Raw genomic sequence first — 19,518 nt, forward strand, 5'->3', positions numbered from 1 at the left:
TGGTTATTGGGGGGCAGTGGGGGAGGGGGGGTGGATAACGAGGGGTGGAGCCGAGTTTGGGGGGGGCAGAACTGGCTCCGGGATGGATCGGGAATAGGGACTCCCCTGTTTCCCCCGTGTAAACCCACTCTGGGGGGGCTTTGGGAGGGCACCTGCCCCTCAGTAGGCACCCAGCTCATCCCAAAAGGTGCTGGGAACCCCTCAAAACCTTCTTAGAGCTCCCCGAGGACCCCCAAACACACTCAAAGCCCCCCCAGGACCTCACCCAACCCCTTTTCTGGGGGGACTTCTCTGGGCACTGGTGGTGCTGGGAGCCCCCCCAGCTGCTTTGGGCGAGGAGCTTTCGGGTGAGCGGGGGGTGGGAAGGGGGAGGTCGGTGGGAAAAGGGGGGGTTAGAGGGGATAAAGGGGTAGTGGGACCCCAAACTGAGTGGGAGGGGAGTGAGACCCCCCAAAAGTGGAGGGGGGGACCATTGAGAATGATGGGAAATAAGTGGGAGAGGTCAGGAGAGTGGGGAAAGAGGAGGGTGGGACCCCCAAACTGAGCATGAGAGGGCTGGGGAGTGGGGAGATGATGTGGAAGGGGTGAGAGAGGGGAGAAAAATGGGGATAGGGACCCCCAGAGTGATCCTAATTGGAGCTGGGGATTGAGTGGACTATGAAAAACTGGGAGGAACAGGGAGAAGGGTAAAAGAGCAGGGGTAGTGTGGTGGGATAAACGGTACCATGGGAGCCTTTGGGCACAGGAGGGCTGGGAAAGGGGGGTGGCCCCTCTGAGCTCCCAACTTACTGTACGGTGCTGGGGGCTGCTGGATCCAATCTCAGCCTTGGATCATGCCAACAGTTTCAGTTTAGAGGAATTACAGAAGTGTGACTGAATCACTTTGGTCCCCTAGGTTTTATTGATGGCAAATCAGATCTATTGATAAAAAGGAATTTATTTAGGGATACAAATGATCAGACAAAAGATCTTCATCAGAATTACTTAGTGCACAATATATACACTAAAACTACCAGGAGTACAGGATAAGATAGGACAGTGCTCTACACTAAAGCAATTGTTGAAGCAATTCTACTCAAGCTGGCACAAAACGAGAAATTTTTAATTAGAGACAGATGGAACTCCCCCAGACCAACGCTGGTGGGGAGATCTCTGCTCTGAACCTCCAGGAGTGACCCTGGGGGGGTCCCCAGCCAAGGCAGGAATCTCCACACACCCCCGAAGAAGGGTTCTGTTGTCAGAACCTGCCCCTGGGAAAGGGGACTGGTCCTTTGTGGTGGAAAGGGATGGACTGACAATCACTGGACTCCAGGGGTTGCCTCCCCATCAGGGGCTTCATTCGGGGTGGAAGTAGCGGCCGAAGATCTTCCTGCAGTCGGGGCACTGGTGGGGCTTCTCTTACTGGTGGGTCCGTTGGTGTTGGGTCAAGTTAGAGCTGCGGGTGAAGCTCTTCCCACACTCCCCACACTTGTAGGGCCTCTCCCCGGTGTGGATGCGCTGGTGGGTGATGAGGGTGGAGTTGTGCTTGAAGCCCTTCCCGCAGTCGGTGCAGCGGAAGGGCCTCTCATCCGTGTGTGTCCGCTCATGCCTGAGGAGATGTGAGCTGGTCTGAAACCTCTTCCCACATTCCCCACACGTGTAGGGCCGTTCCCCAGTGTGGATGAGTTGGTGTCTGAGAAGGTTGGAGCTGTCACTGAAGCTCTTTCCACATTCCCAACACATGTAGGGACGTTCCCCAGTGTGGATGTGCTTGTGTTTGTGGAGGGTGGAGCTGTCCCTGAAGCTCTTCCCACATTCCCTACACTTGTAGGGCCGTTCCCCCGTGTGAATGTGCTGGTGCCGGATCAGGTGGGCACTCTTCCTGAAGCTCTTCCCACATTCCAAGCATCTAAAGGGCTTCTCCCTGCTGGGAGGCTGCTCAGGGACCACCAGGTCAGAGCTCCCCCTCAAGCTCCGGCCGCCTTCCCGGCACAGGCTGGCTCTTTCCTCCTCAGAGCACCCTGGGATGGCTTTGGAGCCCCTCCTGCGGGGGGATCTCCGGCCCTTTTCCTCCCCGCTGCCTTCCTGCGCCGGGGAGCCCTTCAAAACGGCCTCTCCCACCAGGGTCTCACGGGGGGATTTGTCCTCCGGGCTCTCCGTCCTCAGCTCGGGGCCTGGGGCAGGAAGCAAGAAGGACAGGCAGGGGATTTGCCTCCGGCCCACAGGGAAGGCCAAGGACATCCCCCCAACTCCGGCCCCGGCAGGACGGCGGCGCCAGCGGGGTTGTCCTGCAGCCGGGGCCATGCTGGGCTGACAGAGCCAGCACAACACCCGCCCAAAGGGACACTGACTTCCTCCTCACCTGCCTGGGGGGCCCAAGGCATCTTCCTCTTCCTCGCAGCCTCCTCCTCCATCCGCCCAAGCTTTGGGAAGGACAAATCCTGATGGGGGGAAAACAAGGGCTGAGCGCGTTGGCTTGGGGGTTCCTCCTGCCCAAGTCCATCACTAGAACTCACTGGACATCCTGTGTCCATAAAAACCTCCAAAACACCAAGACTCAGCCCAGAAAAACCCAAATCATCGAGATTCAGGCAAAAGCCTATAAGAAAGAGTGAGAAGACTCCTGCCCCCCCAAACTGAAAAAAGTTGAGATTCACCTAAAAAATACTCTAAAATATGAAGATGAGCCAAAAAAAATTCTCCTAAGATTTCCCCTTCTCTGGTTTCCCCCCTTTAGGGTTCAGAGAGTCTCTCCTGTCTAGGATGCTGAGGGTTCTACCTAGAGATGCTGGGAGTGTTGGGGGTCCCAAGGCTCCCTTCTCCTCTGATTCTCGCCTTCGGGATACTGCATTCCCAGAAATTCCCCCTCTCCAGGTTCTCTACTTTGTTGTCCTAGGGGATCCCAGGGGTCCCCACTGTCCAGGCTTCCCCTTCTCCGTGCCCCCCCTCACCAGGCTTTCAGGGGCCCTCTGAGAGGGCACTGGGAGGGACTGGGGGGGAACTGGGGCACACTGGGGAGTTACTGGGGGATACCAGGACACATGGGGGGACACTGGCAGGTTACTGGGCCATACTGGGGGTTACTGGGTGCTCACTGCAGGATCACTGGGCCATACTGGGGGGCAGTGGAAGGTCACTGGGACACACTGGCTGGTCACTGAGGGGGTTACTGGGCCATACTGAGGGTCACTGGGAGGTCACTGGGATATACTGGGGTCACTGGGATCCCCTTACCCGGATGTGGTACATCTCCCCCTCCGGATTTTGGGGGGCATCCCTAGGACCCCTCCCCTGGGGGCTGGGGGACCCCTTGAACTCCATTGCTGGGCTTTAGGGGACCCTGTAAAATCCTTTCAAAACCTCTGAAATCCCCCTTCGACCCATCAAAACCTTCTCCAGGTCCCTTCAAATCCCCTCAGAGATCTCATCCCTGCCCAGCACCCCCCAAACCCTCTCAGTGACCCGCAAAACCCACCTGGGACCCCTCAAGCCTATTCAGGGACCCCCAATCCCCCCCACGGGCCCTCCAAACCGTCTGGGACACCTTAAACCCCCCAGGGACCCCAAAACTGCCTCAAGGTCCCCGCAAAGCCTCCCAGGAACCCCAAACCTCCCCAGAGAGCCCCAAAGCCCACCTGGGACACCTCAAATCTTCTCAGAAAACAAAACTCCCATCAGAGCCGCCCAAAACCCTCCAGGGACCTTCAACCTCCCCCCCGAGTCCTTTCAGGGACCCCTCACAACGTTCCCGGAAACCCTCGAACTCCCCCGCTAAGCCCTCCCGAGCCCTCCAGCCTTTCCACCCACACCCGCGCTCCCCGCAGCCCCCGAGGGGATCCCCAGACCCCGCTCTCGCCGCCCCCCCGCCAACTCACCCAGCGAAGTGCAGCGGCCGCAGGCGAGTCCTCCTCACTCCCGACCACGAGGCCAAAATGGCGCTCGCTCCGCGCGCCCTCCGCCTTTACAGACCCGCCCCGCAGCCAATCAGCGCGCGGCCACGGCCCCTGCCCGCCCCCCGCCTGCGCGGGGCATTGTGGGAGTTGTAGTCCCTGCGGCGGGGGAGGATCGGACTTGTTGGGTTTCTTGTTTTTCTTTTTTATTTTCTCTTTTTCCTTTCTTTCTTTTCTTTCTTTTTTCTTTTTTCCCTCTTTTTATTCTCTTTTTTCTCTCTCTTTTTTCTTTTTTTCTCTTTTTTATTTGTTCTTTCTTTTTTTTCTCATTTTTATCCTGTTTTTTCTTTCTTTTTTTCTCTTTTTTTTTCTCCTTTTTCTCTCTTTTCTCCCTTTTTTTAAATTTTCTTTTTTCTTATTTTTCCCTTTTCCTTTTTTTTTTACATTGTTTTCTATCAGTTGTTTTATTCAAGGACGATTTAAACACATATCAAAACAATCTCCAGGTACATATCCTGCCACAACAGATAATCTGCCATTGTTCCAGGTTCCTGACAATTTCCCAGATCACAAACACTGAGACACCAAGGGTGGAAGCCAAGCAACTTTATCCTGTCCCTCGCCACAGCCTTCAATCCACACCCAGCCCTGGATTTCTGCAAAGCCGCTGGGCAGGAGCAGGAGATGGAGCTGGTGCTCGGCGGGAGGGGCAGCAACAACAAACCCGTGTCTTTGGCACAGGGGAAGGAATTTAGTGCTTGAGGGGTTACATTCCACAGGCTCCCCTGGGGATCAGCTCATGCTGGGACAGTGAGAACAGCAAGAACATTCCTAATAAAAATGCCAGAGGGAAGGGAGCGGAGGGGGAGCAGGGGCAGGAAAAGGAAGCAGAGCGATGGAAGATGGGCTGGGGCGGTCGGGGCTGGGGGAAGGCAGGCTGGACAATGCCTTGTTTGGTCCAGCAGCTGGACCAGCTCCAGGGCAGGTGTCGGGGCAGCCTCTGCCACAGGGACATGGACAAACAGACCCTACAAAAGCTCTCAGAGGGGTTGGGGGCTCTGGGCGGGGCTGCGCTCTCGCCTCAAGCCAGGATACCCCAGGGCAGTGGAACAGCAATTCCTGTCAGCTCCCAGCAAAGATTATTGGGGTTTGCACTGGGGAAATATTGACACTCCAGCTTCTTCTTCTCTTTTTAGAACTTTGAGCTTGCAGTCGGGTAGAAGGGCTGGTGGGGGAGTGGGAAGAGACCCACTGAGGGACACATCTCATCCCTCAGTTAGATGGAGCTAAACCCCTGATCTTGCTTAGGAAGAGCTGCTGATGCTCAGTTGTCTTCTTTCCCTTCTGCTTTAGTGGGATATTACATTTCCCTGCAGTATTAGTGATAGAATGCTATGTCAGCTGGAATGGTTTGGTTTTTACAGAGAGCACAAATTCATTATAAGGAAGGTATTTTTACATAAGTGAGGCCTCAAAAAAAACCCAAACCCCCATAAGTAATATAAGTGCAGAATAAAGTGAACTTTGGGGTTTTCTTTTAAATTCTTGGGTAGAAAACCATCCCAGTTAGGAACAGCAATTTATTGCATTGTTGAAAAAAAAACCAACCAACAAACAAAAAAAGAAGTCTGAATTTGTTCTCCTTCAGATTTGTTTTTGATCATAATAATCCTTCTAGTGAAAAGGGCCAATTTACTTTTTCTAGAGGAATATTTTAAGTGTGATTATCACAATATCACAGCTGCTGAAAAGGTCTAAAATAGGACATGGACCTTGAACGTGTTCCTGCGTTTAGGATGTGGTACTTAACATTCGAGAAACAATAGAACTGCAACTCATTTATTAAGGTATAATCTCAAAATGTTCACTCTTGCTCTGTAAAGACATGCCACAAGGATTGTAAAAAGCTTGCAGTATCCCATGAAGTACATGTGGTATTTTATCAGTGTAAATATAAGATTATATTATATATATTTTTTATATATATTATATATATAAATACTTATATTATATATAAGATTTTCAAGATTTATGCTGGCAGTACTCCATAACTAAAGTAAGTTTTCCCTTTGGTGCTGCACTAGTTTATTATTTAATTGTTACTGACATTCCACCAGTCATATTATTAACTTCACCAAATGAAAGGGAAATAATCCTGTATTATTAAAGAGAGCAACTGAATTCCCTCAGTCATCTTATCCTTGGCTGTCTGAGACAGTGATGCACTTCAGCTTCCCTACAGAAACTTCCACTAAAAAAGAGCTTGGGATCATAGTGAGAGATCCATATTGAAGGGTGTGCCTGAATTATCTTTAGGGAGGAGACCCATTTTGGTGAGTGACAAGCAATGTACCTGTGGCTCCCTTTTTCTTTCTTGATTCTTTTTCCCTTTCTTTTTGTCAGAGGCTTTGGGAAAGGTGTTTTGTCAAGAGAATAATATTCATTTATAGCCATGTGAACGGTTTCTATCCTGTACCAGTGAAGGCAGTCACCTAAATACCCATACCCATGCCTTTGAAAATAAAACAAGGAGAAAATATGGAGTATTTGTTTGAGACCAGATAAACTGAATGTAGTTCAGTAACATGGTAAGGCAATTGCTGTTATTGCACAGAGACATTTCTTTCTATGCTGGAACTGAGGGTAGCAGCAAAAGCTAAAATCCTTGCTCTGTGTATTTGTGAACACACTGTGGGTAAGTTCAAAGGAGCATTCAGAGATTGTGTTGTGTGAGCCTTTTTCCCTAAGATCAAAACAAGGAGTAATTATTGCTAAATCCAGCAGATGGCTTTTTCTCTTTATTCCCAATCACTGATTAAAGAAACATAACTCAGATGTGATCTCACTCTGTGCTCCAGTGACATTAACATTAGAACAAGATTGTCACTGTCTACTGGTCTCTTGTGCTCCTCACTGGAAGGCACTTGGTGCACCCCTGGATATCCTGCTAATGAGGTAAAAAACTAACCCTTCTAAAGTTCCAGATTTTCCTCACCTGTTTGGACACAGTTGGACAAACTGGACCAAGTTAGTACTTGAAAGCCACCTGCTGTATTTAGCATTAATTATTCTTTGTTTTGATCATAGAGGAAAAAAGCTCACACAACACAATCTCTGTGGACCCAACAGAGAAAACATCCCCAGGGTCTTGTTAGAGCACAAACCTGCAAACAGGGATGACAGGTCAGAGAATCACAGAATCATCAAGGTTGGAAGAGCCCTTCCAGATCTTCGAGTCCAACTGTCAACCCAGCACCACCAGAATCACCCCTAAACCCCATCCCAAAGCACTACATCCAGATGCCACCTGAATGCTTTCAGAGACTCCACCACCTCACTGGGCTACTTGTTCCAATGCCTGAGCACTCTCTCAGTGGAAAAAGGGTTTTTGAATATCTAATATGAACCTTGCCTGATGCAATTTAAGGCTGTTTCCTCTCTTCCTGTCACTAAAGGCTTTGCAGAAGAGACCAACCCCCACCCCACTAAAACCTCCTTTCAGGTCATTGTAGAGAGCAATGAGGTCCCCCCTGAGCCTCCCCTTCTCCAGACTCAACCAGCCCAGTTCCCTCAGCCGTCCCTCAGCAGACATGTTTTCCAGAGCCTTCCCCAGCTCCGTTCCCTTCTCTGGACACGCTCCAGCCCCTCAAGGGCCTTTTGGCACTGAGGGCCCAGAACTGGACACAGCACTCCAGCTGGGGCCTCCCCAGTGCCCAGCACAGAGGGGCAATCAGTTCTCTGCTCCTGCTGGCCACACTCTTCTCCACAAAGGCCACGATGCCCTTGGCCTTCTTGCCCCCCTGGGCACACTCTGCCTCATATCCAGCTGCTGTCAAGCAACACCCCCAAGTCCCTTCCTGCTGAGCAGCTCTCCAGTCCCTCTGCCCCCAGCCTGGAGCGTTCCAGGGGGTTGTTGGGACCCAAGGGCAGGCCCTGACACTTGGCCTTATTGATCCAGCCTGTCCAGATCCCTCTGCAGAGCCTTCCTGCCCTCCAGCACATCCACACTCACACCCAGATCAGTCAGTCTCCCAAACAGGACGAAGTCTGACCACCAGCAGTCCAGGGTGTCAGTTCTGCTGCCCCCTCCTTCCTCCACCCAGAATGGAAAACTCCATCATTTTGGGGTCTCTGTGCCCGTCGGCTCCGACCACCACATCCCCCACCAGTCACAGAATCATGGAATGGTTTGGGTTGGAAGGGACCTTAAAGAGCATCTGAGTCCAACCCCCTGCCATGGGCAGGGACACCTTCCACTAGACTCAGAGCTCAGAGCCCCATCCAACCTGGCCGTGAACACTTCCAGGGATGGGGCAGTCAGAACTTCTCTGAGCAACCTGTGCCAGGATCTCACTACCATCACAGTCCAGAAATTCTCCCTAATATTACATCTAACTCTTCCCTCTGTCAGTGTGAAGCCATTCCCCTTGTCCTGTCACTCCAGACCCTTGTCCAAAGTCTCTCTCCATCTTTCTTGTTGGCTCCCTTCAGGCACTGCAAGGCCACAATTAGGTCACCCCAAAGCCTTCTCTTCTCCAGCCTGAACAATGCCAATTCTCTCAGCCTTTCCTCACAGCAGAGCTGCTCCATCCCTCTGATCATCTTGCTGGTCCCCTCTTGACTCACTCCAACAGGTCCATGTCCTTCCTGTGCTGGAGCCCAGAGCTGGAGGCAGCTCTGCAGGGCTGACAACATTACAGCCCTGTGTGTTCCAGCAAGGACACTGTGGAACCTCCTGGAGTAAAGGGGCCACTGTGACACTGCAGGGCCTTCTGGAGCCAAAGGAGCCCTGGGACACTGTGGAATCTCATGGAATCAAGGGTTCATTTTGCCATGAAGGTCCTCATGGAAACAAGGGAACCCTGAGAAATTTCAGGACCTCATAGAATCAAGGGGCCATTGTGACACTGAGGAACCTCTGGGACTCAAAGTTCACTGTGACACTGCAGAGCCTCATGGAACCAAAGGAAGCCTGGGACTTTTCAGAACTTTATGGAATCAAGGGGCCACTGTGACACTGCAGAGTGTGAGGGAGACAAAGGGACCCTGGGACACTGTGGACCTCAAGAAATCAAGCACCAGTATTGGCACTGTGGAAACTCATGGAATCAAGGGGCCATTGCCACACTGCAGGGTCTCATGGAAGCAAAGGAATCCCTGTGACACTGTGGAACCTCATGGAAGCAATGGGCCATTGTAACACTGCAGGGCTCATGGAAACAAAGGATTCCTGGGACACTGTGGAAGCTCATGGAACCAAGGGGACACTGTGATATGTGGGGCCTCCTAGAACCAAAGGAGTTCTGAGACATTTTGCAAACCCGTGGAATCAAGGGTCCATTATCACACTGCAGAGCCTTATGAAGCCAAATGGACTCTGCGACTCTGTGGAACCTCATGGAATCAGTTGGTCATTCCCACACTGTAAAACCTCTTGGATACTCTGAGGTTCCCATTATTAAGAGACACTGTGGTGGTTTGGGCTAGGCCTTCCTTGGTGACCAGTTTGTAACCAAGGAAGGGTCCAGATTTACCCAGTATTCCCTACGATTTTTACGTAAGCCAGACTATAAGAAGGAAGGAGAAAAGGTGTTCGTTCTCTTTCCTTCCAGCAGCTTGGAGGTGCAGGTTCCCTGCTGTTGAGTCTGCCGTGTTGGGGAGCGAGGCCTGGTAAGGCCTTGTCGACCTTGGGAGGCGGAGGTTGCCGGTGATCGTTCTGGAGAGACTCTCGGTTTTCCCAGGGAGAGTGGTGGGATTTTTCTTTGCTAACTCTTTAGTTACTAGATCTTGGGCTACTAATTGGGATATATATATTTTATTTTGGTTTTGTTCCCTTTCCCTTTCCCCTTCCCTTTCCCTTGTGAAATTGTATATATATTTCAAATTGTATATAACAGTACATAAGTGTAAATATATTTATATATATCACTTTAGCTGTCTCTCTCCAGTTCCGGTTTTTCTTAGTTGTCTTTCCTCCCTCTTCTCCCTGAGGTTTTGGGGGGTGGGACGGACTTCTTGTGGTAGGGTTTGGAGACTTGGCAGGGAGCCAAGCTTCAAACCATATCAGACACCTCTGCCCAAATTCAGCTGCAAAGGAGACCATGTGCCAAAGTCAGCAGTCCAGCTTTGATTTAACAGTAAATATGAGGGAGAGAGAGAGAAAGAAATTGTGCAATTCTGTCCTGGGGGCTACTTCCAGAGCTTCACCTCCCTTTAGGCCTTGGAATTAAAGGCCTTCCTGTTTGCCACCACTGCTTATGTGTTGTGGTGCCTTATGGGATTTTCCTGCTTTGACAGTGTTTTGAGACAGTTCATTGTGCCCTTCAAGTCCCTGTATGTGCACACACACCCCACTCTCACCAGTGTCTGACCCTCCAAAGAACACAAGACCTGATGATTTGTAGCTCCCACTCCAGTGGTTGGCACTTGGAGCTCCCTCCGTACCCAGAGCTCAGAGCTCCCTTGTGCCAGAAAGTTTAAAGAGATTGTGCCTCATTCTGCCAAGACAACCCTTGGAAAAAAGTGTCCCTCTGTGTTTCCTGGGATAAGAGCACTCTATTGTCATCTTCCAAAACCTTGGAGAGGTCCCAGAGATCTCCCAGGAAGGAATTTGGGGCCTCAAGCACATGACCCATATATAGAGGCTGAGGACTCAGGGGTCAGGGGTGTGAAGATTGAGGACAGTAGAGGAGTAGCCTGAGCGGTCTGGAAGGGGGGTGTCAGAGCTGGTGGAGCTTTTCTTCCTGTCAGAAAACAGCCTAAGAAAGAAATAGTGCCACCAAGGGCAGCTGGGGTGGCCTAGACTGGTGACAAGAAGTCAGAAATTTCCCTCTGAGGTCAGTGTTGTGGTGCAATGTGTCACAAAAGAGTCTGGATGAGCCCAAGGCTTTGTGTGTGCAGGAAGAGCCAGGGAGGACGCAGAGATGTCAGTGCAGGAAGGTGCCAGCCAGGTGGGGCAGCCGGGGGATGACGACAGCCTGCAGGGAAAGGGGCAGGGCATGGACACCGTAGGACAGCCTGGGCTGGAGAGGAGACAGGGATGGGGAGAAGCTGAAAGGCCCTGACAGAGCCACCTTCTGCAGGCCTTTGGCCAGGGCTGCTGTCTGTGCCCCTGATGCCAGGAGGAGGGGAGTGCCCCTTGCAGCCCTGGGGCCTCATGGCCTCCTTGTCCCTGCTCAGCAGCCTGGCAGGTGCCACCCCATGGTCCTGCCCTTGGCATTGCACATCCCACATCCCAGTGCCCCAGCAAGAGCCCTGAGGAATGAGGCAGGGACAGGATCTGCCTTCCCAGGGGCTGGGGGTCAGGGCTTGGTCCTCTGGATTAAGGAAACACATCCAGGTTTCCTCAGCATCAGAACCACCTTTCCCTTGCTTGTCCATCCTTGTCATCACTGTCTGCAGTTTTCTGCTCTAACTGGAACCCAGGGACACGTTCTCAGTTGTGTCCCTCAGTGAGACTCATTAGCACCAGGAGAAACTTCAGTGTTTCAATCTCACTTTGACTTCTTGAGAAGTTGTTTGAACTTCCTCTCAGGGACTGAGGCTCATGTAAACAACCTCAGTGTCCCCAGAGGGTCATGAAATGCCTGGGGCTGTTGCTGTGCTGCTGAGCTGGGCCAGGCTCCTGGCACACAGGGAGCTCCTGGCAAGCAAGAAGAGCTTCAAAGAGACAGCTCTGCTGGTGAGCAGCTCCTCTGCACAGCCCAGCAGGGCTGAGGGCACTGCCTGCAGCACCCAGGGCACAGGAGAGAAGGCAGAGAGATGAGAGGCAGCCTGGGCTGGGAGGTGACTGAGCTCTCACTAGGCAAGAAACCTTCCCAGCATTTGAAGGAAGAATTCTCTGGCTGTAGGAAAGTTCAATTTGCCTTCCTGGAGGCATCTCCTAAAGCTGGCACATCCCACAGCTTCTAGGATCTTTCAGCAGGACTCTCCCAGTTGCTGCAGTGCAGGGGAAGTGGCCATATGGCAGAGCAGGGCAGGAGCTGCAGGCAGCAAGGGCAGAGAGGAGAAGGGAGCAGGAGGTTCAAGGGATCCTGGGGTGGGAGGACAGGGCAGAGCTGCTCAGGGCAGGAACCTTGCCAGCCCTTTGCCACGGTCAGGCTGTGGCTGCAGAGCAGTGCAGGTGAGTTCCTGCAAGTGCCTCTCCCAGCTGCCAAATGGCAGCAGTGGCAGGAGCTGTCAGGATGGCTCTGCTGGATTTGCTGGGGTGCAGCAGGAGAAGCTGCTGCAGAGCAGGACTTGCTGCTGCCCCATCAGAGGCCCAGGGCAAGAAGGTTCCCTGTGCCAGGGCTGGCTGTGGGGTGGGAAGGTGGGGGTGCAGCCAGGGGTGCCCAGGGCTGTGGGGCAGAGCAGGGTCCTGCCCCCAGGGCTCTGTGTGCTGGGCAGGGACTCTGCTGCCTGCCAGGCTCAGCTCTCAGCCCGGCCAAGGAGCTGCCACGGGGCTGGGGGAGAAGGGCTGTGGGGAAGGAACAACTCCTGGGAGGGCAGGGCAGGGCAGAGTCCTTCTGATCTCCAAAGTGTGCTGCAGGGATGAGGGCTGGTCACAGCTCCAGATCAAAGCAGGAAATTTCCCAGAAGGTATTTGCAAGAGGCACAGACAGGCAGGGGGTACCTTAAAGAGAAGGAACCAGTTCCTTCAGTGTTATACTCTGGGTTGTCTGGGTGCTGACTGTGACAGGGAAATGAATCTCTGAGCACAGGAGGAGACACTGAAACTTGAACTCTGTTAGATTAGAGGAGACTGAAGATGAGAGTATTAGACATCAAAACTGTCTTATAGACAGTAGCAGTGTCACTTTTCCAGCCTCCTCAGGGTTGCCCTGACATTGCCATCAGAGCCTGCCCAGCCAGAGATGCCCCTGGGCAGTGCCCTGTGCTGCTGGGAGGGCTCTGCAGGGCAGAGCTGAGTCCCCAGGGCTGGGCTGGGCTTTGGCAGCACTGGCAGGGCCCAGCCCTGGGCCCAGGGAAGCAGCTGCTGGCAGGGACAGCTCCAGGCAGCAGAGCCCTGGGCAGGGAGTGGGGGGCAAGTGCCCCCAAGGCCTGGGGGAGGGGGCGTTCAGGCAGCTTTGGGGGCCCTTCCCTGCAGCTGTGCTGGGCACTGTGTGCTGGTCAAGGAGCTGCCTCCACCTGGAAAACTTCTCCCCTGCAGGACCCTGCCCTCTCTGCTGGGTCTGTGCTGCTGGGCTTGGAGCTGCCCCCAGCAAGGCCCAGCTCTGTCTGAGCAGGATCCTGGGCAGTTCTGAGCCTTCCTTTGGGGGTGGGCACTCTCCTGTCCCAGCCCTTGGCTTCTCTGCGGGAGGGCTCCTGTCCTGCTCTGTCCAGCACAAGTACAGTGCTGGCCTGGAAGGGCACATTGAACTCCTTGGCAGTACATGACAAGAGCTCCTGCCACACAGAACCCTCTGCCAGCACATATTAGACAGAAATTTGATTAAATCTTGAAATCAATTACATTGAAATCTGGAGTGATATTGTCAGAGGTGGCTGTTGTAATTCTACCCTGTGGCTTCCTTTTCTGAACAGACCCTGTGATACGAATCAGCAAATGTCCAACAGCAGCTCCCTCACCCAGTTCCTCCTCCTGGCATTCACAGACAGGAGGGAGCTGCAGCTCCTGCACTTCTGGCTCTTCCTGGCCATCTCCCTGGCTGCCCTCCTGGCCAACGGCCTCATCCTCAGCGCCGTAGCCTGTGACCACCACCTGCACACCCCCATGGGCTTCTTCCTGCTCAACCTCTCCCTCACAGACCTGGGCTGCATCTGCACCACTGTCCCCAAAGCCATGCACAATTCCCTCTGGGACACCACAACCATCTCCTACATGGGATGTGCTGCACAGCTCTTTTTCTTTGCCTTCTTCATCTCAGCAGAGTTTTTCCTCCTCACCATCATGTGCTACGACCGCTACGTTGCCATCTGCAAACCCCTGCACTACGGGACCCTCCTGGGCAGCAGAGCTTGTGCCCACATGGCAGCAGCTGCCTGGGCCACTGGCTTTCTCACTGCTCTGCTGCACACAACCAATACATTTTCCCTGCCCCTGTGCCAGGGCAATGCCCTGGGCCAGTTCTTCTGTGAAATCCCACACATCCTCAAGCTCTCCTGCTCACACTCAGGCTACCTCAGGGAACTTGGGCTTATTGTGTTTAGTGCCTGTCTAATATTTGGTGGTTTTGTTTTCTTTGTTTTCTCCTATGTGCAGATCTTCAGGGCTGTGCTGAGGATCCCCTCTCAGCAGGGACGGCACAAAGCCTTTTCCACGTGCCTCCCTCACCTGGCTGTGGTCTCCCTGTTTATCAGCACCTTATTCTTTGCCCACCTGAAGCCCCCCTCCATCTCCTCCCCGTCCCTGGATCTTATTGTATCACTCATGTACTCAGTGGTGTCTCCAACACTGAACCCCCTCATCTACAGCCTCAGGAACCAGGAGCTCAAGGATGCCCTGAGGAAACTGATAACTGGCTGTTTTTCAGAAGCAATAAACTCTCCTTCTTCTGCATGTTATGTACCTCATTAAAGGCCAATCCTTTTATGTACTTCATTAAAGGCCCACCATATCTTCTTTGTTTTTTACTCCTGGTAGGGTTGTTATTTTTGTGAGAATTTGTTCACACCAAAAAATCTTTATATATATAAAGATATATATAAAGATATATATATCTATTTATATAGATATAAACACCATTTTCAATTCAGTGTTTGCCTTTCTAGCCTTACCCACAGGCTGTACAAATTGGGAATTTTACTCACTGTGTGCTTAAACCAAATAAAGAACTCTGCATTGACTCATTTACCTGACATCTTTCCTCTCTGACTTCTCTGCAGCTGCAGGGTCGGAGAAGAGCTGGACCAGAAAAGAGTCCCAGCAGAGCAGCACTGTCAGGGAGCAGCAGCCCTTCTCCTGCCTGGCCTCCTCTCCCTTCCCTTCCACACTGTCCTGCAGAGCCCTGTGTTGTTGGAGGCCTCAGTGCTCTGGCAGTCGGTGCCAGTCCTGCTGCAGGACTGTCCAGGGACTGCAGGCAGGGACAGCCACGGGCACTGCTGGCACAGAGCTGACCTCTGCAGCAGCACTGCCATCCTGCAGGGGCATCTCCTCAGGCCAGGGCCTCAAAGCTTCCATCTGCTTTCCACTTTGCTCTCCAGGATGTGCCCAACACAACGCCCTGCAGAGGAAAACAGCAGTGACCAGCACAAGGGGGGGAGTGCTCAGGGTGGGGGCACCCAGCAGTGCCCTGGCACAGCCAGCGCCGCTCCCAGCACTGGCCTCTCACCCCAGGCCATTGGGCTTGTTCTTCCCTCCAAGGAGGGACAGCAAATGACCAGCTCAGGAGTCCATGTTTGCCCTGCATGGACAAGACATGCCCCTGTGTCACAGCTTGGGGCTGGGGGGGGAAGGCTTAGACAAAGTTGATGGCAGAAGCCGTCTCGTTGAGCTACGAGGGGCAGAAAGGACCCCCTTGCTTTCCAAATTCCTTCTCAGAGAGGAACCTGACTCTGGCTGGATCCAATCTCAGACTCAGAATTTGGTTTAAACTGAAAGAAATTATAGAGGTGTGATTCAATCACTTTGTCCTGCAGGTTTTAGTGATGGCAAATCAGAAATATTTCTATAAAATGAGTTATTTATTATGACAAATGAACAGAAAATTGATCAGACAAGTGATCAGATGATGTACCTGAAACAGAATTATTTACTGCACAATACAAAAGCCAAAAACTCCTAGCAGTATTGTGTAAGAAACAACAGTGCAGTCTATCAAAATCATTCTATTAAAGCAATTGGATCAAAGGCAGCAAAAAGAAACAATCCTGAAGCAGACATTGAGGTAACTCACCCCACAACAACAGGGGGTAGTTCTCTCTCTTTCACTTTACCCCTGGGCAGTGACCATGAAGAGCTGTCCCTGCTTCATGGCAGAAGCTCCACACACTTCAAGGAAGTCTGGGGAAGAATCTGTTACATGAAAGTTGGACAGGGTTTTTATAGTTATAAAAGGTTTGACTGCTGGACATGTTTGCAGACCAGGGAGCAGCTTCTCTGTCAAATCCTGCTTCAGAAAGCAAGATGTGTGTTTGAAGTTTCAGGAAGCATTTTGGGTTTAGCATAATTCAACAATAAAAACAGCACCTTGACACCAGCAGTAACTCAGCACAGAGAGCTTGCATTGTTTGCATTCTCTGACCATTGTTTAGGTATTATCAGAGCAGAGCATCCTGCCAGAAATGGCCCCTTGATTCCATGAGGTCCCAAAAACTCTCAGGGTTCCTTTGGTTCCATGAGGCTCTGGAGTGTCACAATGATGATTTCATGAGTTTCCACTGTGTCCCAGGATTCCTTTAGTTCCCTGCAGTATCACAATGGACCCTTGATTCCTCGAGGTTCCGCAGTGTCTCTTGGATCCTTTGGTTCCTCAAGGCTCTGCAATGTCACAGTGGCTCCTTGATTCCACGATGTTCCAAAATATCCCAGGGTTCCCTTGGCTCCAGGAGGCTCCCCAGTGTCCCACTGGCCCCTTGATTACAGGAGGCCCTGCAGTGTGCCCAATGGCCACTGGGTTCCAGGAGCCAAGACGGCTGCCTGCCAGGATCGGCTTGTGGCCCGGAGCCGCCGCTTCGCACAGGACTGCTGCACTCACCCGCCGGGTTGCTCGCTCGCACAGCGCCGCTCTGCCCCGGCTGCGAACCGGAACCCGCACCCGCCTCGGGCCTGCGCTGCCGCCTCAGCGGCCACAGGGACACAGCCATGGGGGACCTTTGCTCTGACACTGATGGGCCTGGCTTTGTTCTGCTTGGGGCTGGGCTTTAGGAAAACTGCTCTTCATTTTCATGCTCCACTGGGACAGCTCCTGAATTCCAAAGGTTTCCTAATCCAGGGGAGGGGTTTCTATGGCATTGGAGGTGCCGCCCCTCAGGACACATTGTCAAGAAACCCTCCAGCTGACTGGGATGGGTGTAAGAGCTGGGGAACACAGGATAATGAGTCATCTCTTGAAAACCTTGGAACATTCCCTACCTGAATCACAGCCCAAATGGAACAGTTTGGATACAATTCCCAAATAGTTTGGAAACTCCAGTCATTCCTGACACCAGGATGGAAATTCAGCAGATAACTAAAGCCAGTCCCCTTGGGAGCCCACACCCAGCAGGGCTGAGGGAGGCCCTGGCAGCTCCCCAGCACCTCCCTCTCAGTGGGACACCTCTGGCAGCCTCTCCCAGCTCAGGAACCCTCCAGTTTGCAACACTCCAAAGACCCTCGCTGATGCCCAGGACAATTCTGATCCCCCTCAACAAACACTCCTCCAGCTGTGACCCTTGTCTACTGGGAAACATAAAGGGATTTGGAGGAGTCTTTCCCTGACAACAAGGAGAATTTTGGAGAGGGACCTTTCCACAGCCAGCTATTGATGTGTCCACACATCTCTGCCTGTATGGGGGTGTGAATTGACTGTGATGTGAATGTTGTTATTGTGAATCCATAATTCAGTCACTGTTAAAATTGTAGCAAATGCTATTGAATCCCTTGATAACTGTTAAACAGGTCAGTAATTAAATGCTACTAATATATTTTGCCCCCTTATCTTTGTGTCTAAATCCTTTGCACCCTGACCCTCTTGCATCCTATTTGTTCTCAGACAACTGCAAGAGAAGTGTAGGGAACAGAACAAAGGTCTCTATGTAACCTTTGTCGATCTCACCAAGGCTTTCAATACTGTGAGCAGAAAAGGTCTGTGGCAGATTTTGGAACATTTAGGTTGTCCCCCCAAGTTCTTTAAAATGATCGTCTCACTCCATGAGGATCAAGACGGCCAAGTTAGATATAGCGATGAACTTTCTGAGCCCTTTCTAATAACCAATGGTGTGAAACAAGGCTGCGTTCTTGCACCAACCCTATTCACAATCTTTTCCAGCAGGATGCTCCAAAGGGCCACAGCAGACCTCGATGATCAGGACGGTATCTACATTCGATACCGTACTGATGGAAGCCTTTTCAACCTAAGGCAACTGAAGGCCCACACCAAGACCTTAAACCATCTTGTCCAGGAGTTGCTTTATGCTGATGACGCCGCCCTTGTTGCCCACACAGAAGCAGCTCTGCAGCGTTTAACATCCTGCTTTGCAGACACTGCTGAGCTCTTTGGGTTGGAAGTCAGCTTAAAGAAGACAGAAGTTCTCTATCAACCAGCACCTCAGGAAGTCTTCCATCATCCCCATATCACCATTGGCCAATCAGAGCTCAAATCAGTCCAACAGTTTAATTACCTGGGTAGCCTCATCTCCTCGGATGGTAAGATTGGCAGAGATAGACAACAGGTTAGCAAAGGCATACAGTGCCTTCGGAAAGTTTCATAAAAGAGTATGGCAAAATAAACACTTGGAAAAAAGTACAAAGATCAGTGTTTACAGAGCCACAGTGCTGTCTACTCTCTTATATGGATCTGAATCATGGGTCATCTACCACCACCACCTGTGACTCCTCGAACACTTCCATCAACTCTGCCTCCGTACAATCCTAAACATCCACTGGTCAGATTATGTGACCAATACATCTGTTCTAGAACAAGCAGCAGTCACAAGTATTGAGGCCATGTTGCTGAGAACACAGCTGTGCTGGGCAGGGCACGTCTCCAGGATGAAGGACCAACCACCACCTCCCGAAGGTCCTGCTTTATGGTGAACTTGCCACCAGCTGCCGCAAGAGAGGAGCCCTGAAGAGGAGATACAAGGACTCCCTGAAACAACATCTCAGCCTTAGCCATATTGATCAAAATAACTGGTCTACTCTGGCCTCCAATCAGGAGGTCTGGAGACACATCATCTATAACACTGCTGAGGCTTTTGAGAGAGCACACAGGATCACCTTTGAGGAGAAAAGACAACACAGAAAGAATCGTGCCTTGCAGAATATACCACCTAAGGAGCTTTTCTGCTGTGCCTTTTGCAACAGAACATGTCTATCTCATATTGACCTTTTTAGCCACCAGTGTGCTTGCAACAAACGTGGGTAGAGTGAAACAGGAGGCCAGGCCCAAAAGAGTTAACTAAGAAATTTGGGCCTGCTAACAAGCTACCAACATCCAAAATGATCTGTGCTTGTTCTGTTCTACTTACTGGACCAAAGCTTAAGAGAATAGTACAGGAACATGTAATAGGCCTAGAAGCAATAAATTAGAAATACAACAGGATCAGGTAGACATTTGAATAGGAGAAATAGGCCTGGAGCCAGGGCTTTTTCCAAGCTTCAGTGAGCGGGTCAAGAACAATGGAAAAGAAGAAGGGTCAAGCTGAGGAAGATGAGTTGAAGCCCCCAGACCCATGGAGGAAGATGGGAACTACCCTCCGAAATGGGGAGCCAAGAGAAGCACCGCCCCAAGCCCCGCCTGAGCTCCGCCTATACTCCGCCTAATATTAATATGCATAGTAGATGTTGTAATCACTTGAATATGCATTTAATCACAGCTGAAGATTGTATAAAAATGCTGATTTTGTGTGAAGCCTTTGAGCAAGTTTGTCCAGCACGAGCTGGCTTGCTCCCAACGTTGAATAAACAAGTACCTTGCTGCTTAAAGATAAAAAATCTCTGAGCAGTTTCTTGGACCGATTTTTCGGATTCAAGAGCCCTTCCCAAATCTTCGTTTGCGAAACCTGGCCA

General features: G+C 51.6%; 1 protein-coding gene across 1 annotated transcript in view; it reads right to left on the reverse strand.

The window, feature by feature from the left end:
- Positions 1-1,271: 1,271 nt before the first annotated feature.
- LOC108642126 (zinc finger and SCAN domain-containing protein 2-like) overlaps positions 1,272-19,518 on the reverse strand; it is a 34,964-nt gene continuing 16,717 nt past the window's right edge. Inside the window, exon 2 of the mRNA XM_029959028.1 lies at positions 1,272-1,850. Within this exon, the coding sequence (XP_029814888.1) occupies positions 1,399-1,850 (452 nt within the window). The 3' untranslated portion in view covers positions 1,272-1,398. The remainder of the gene's footprint in view (positions 1,851-19,518) is intronic.

This window comes from Manacus vitellinus, unplaced genomic scaffold (genome assembly GCF_001715985.3).
Source record: "Manacus vitellinus isolate BGI_N305 unplaced genomic scaffold, ASM171598v3 ctg7180002434758_pilon, whole genome shotgun sequence".
NCBI lineage: Eukaryota > Metazoa > Chordata > Aves > Passeriformes > Pipridae > Manacus > Manacus vitellinus.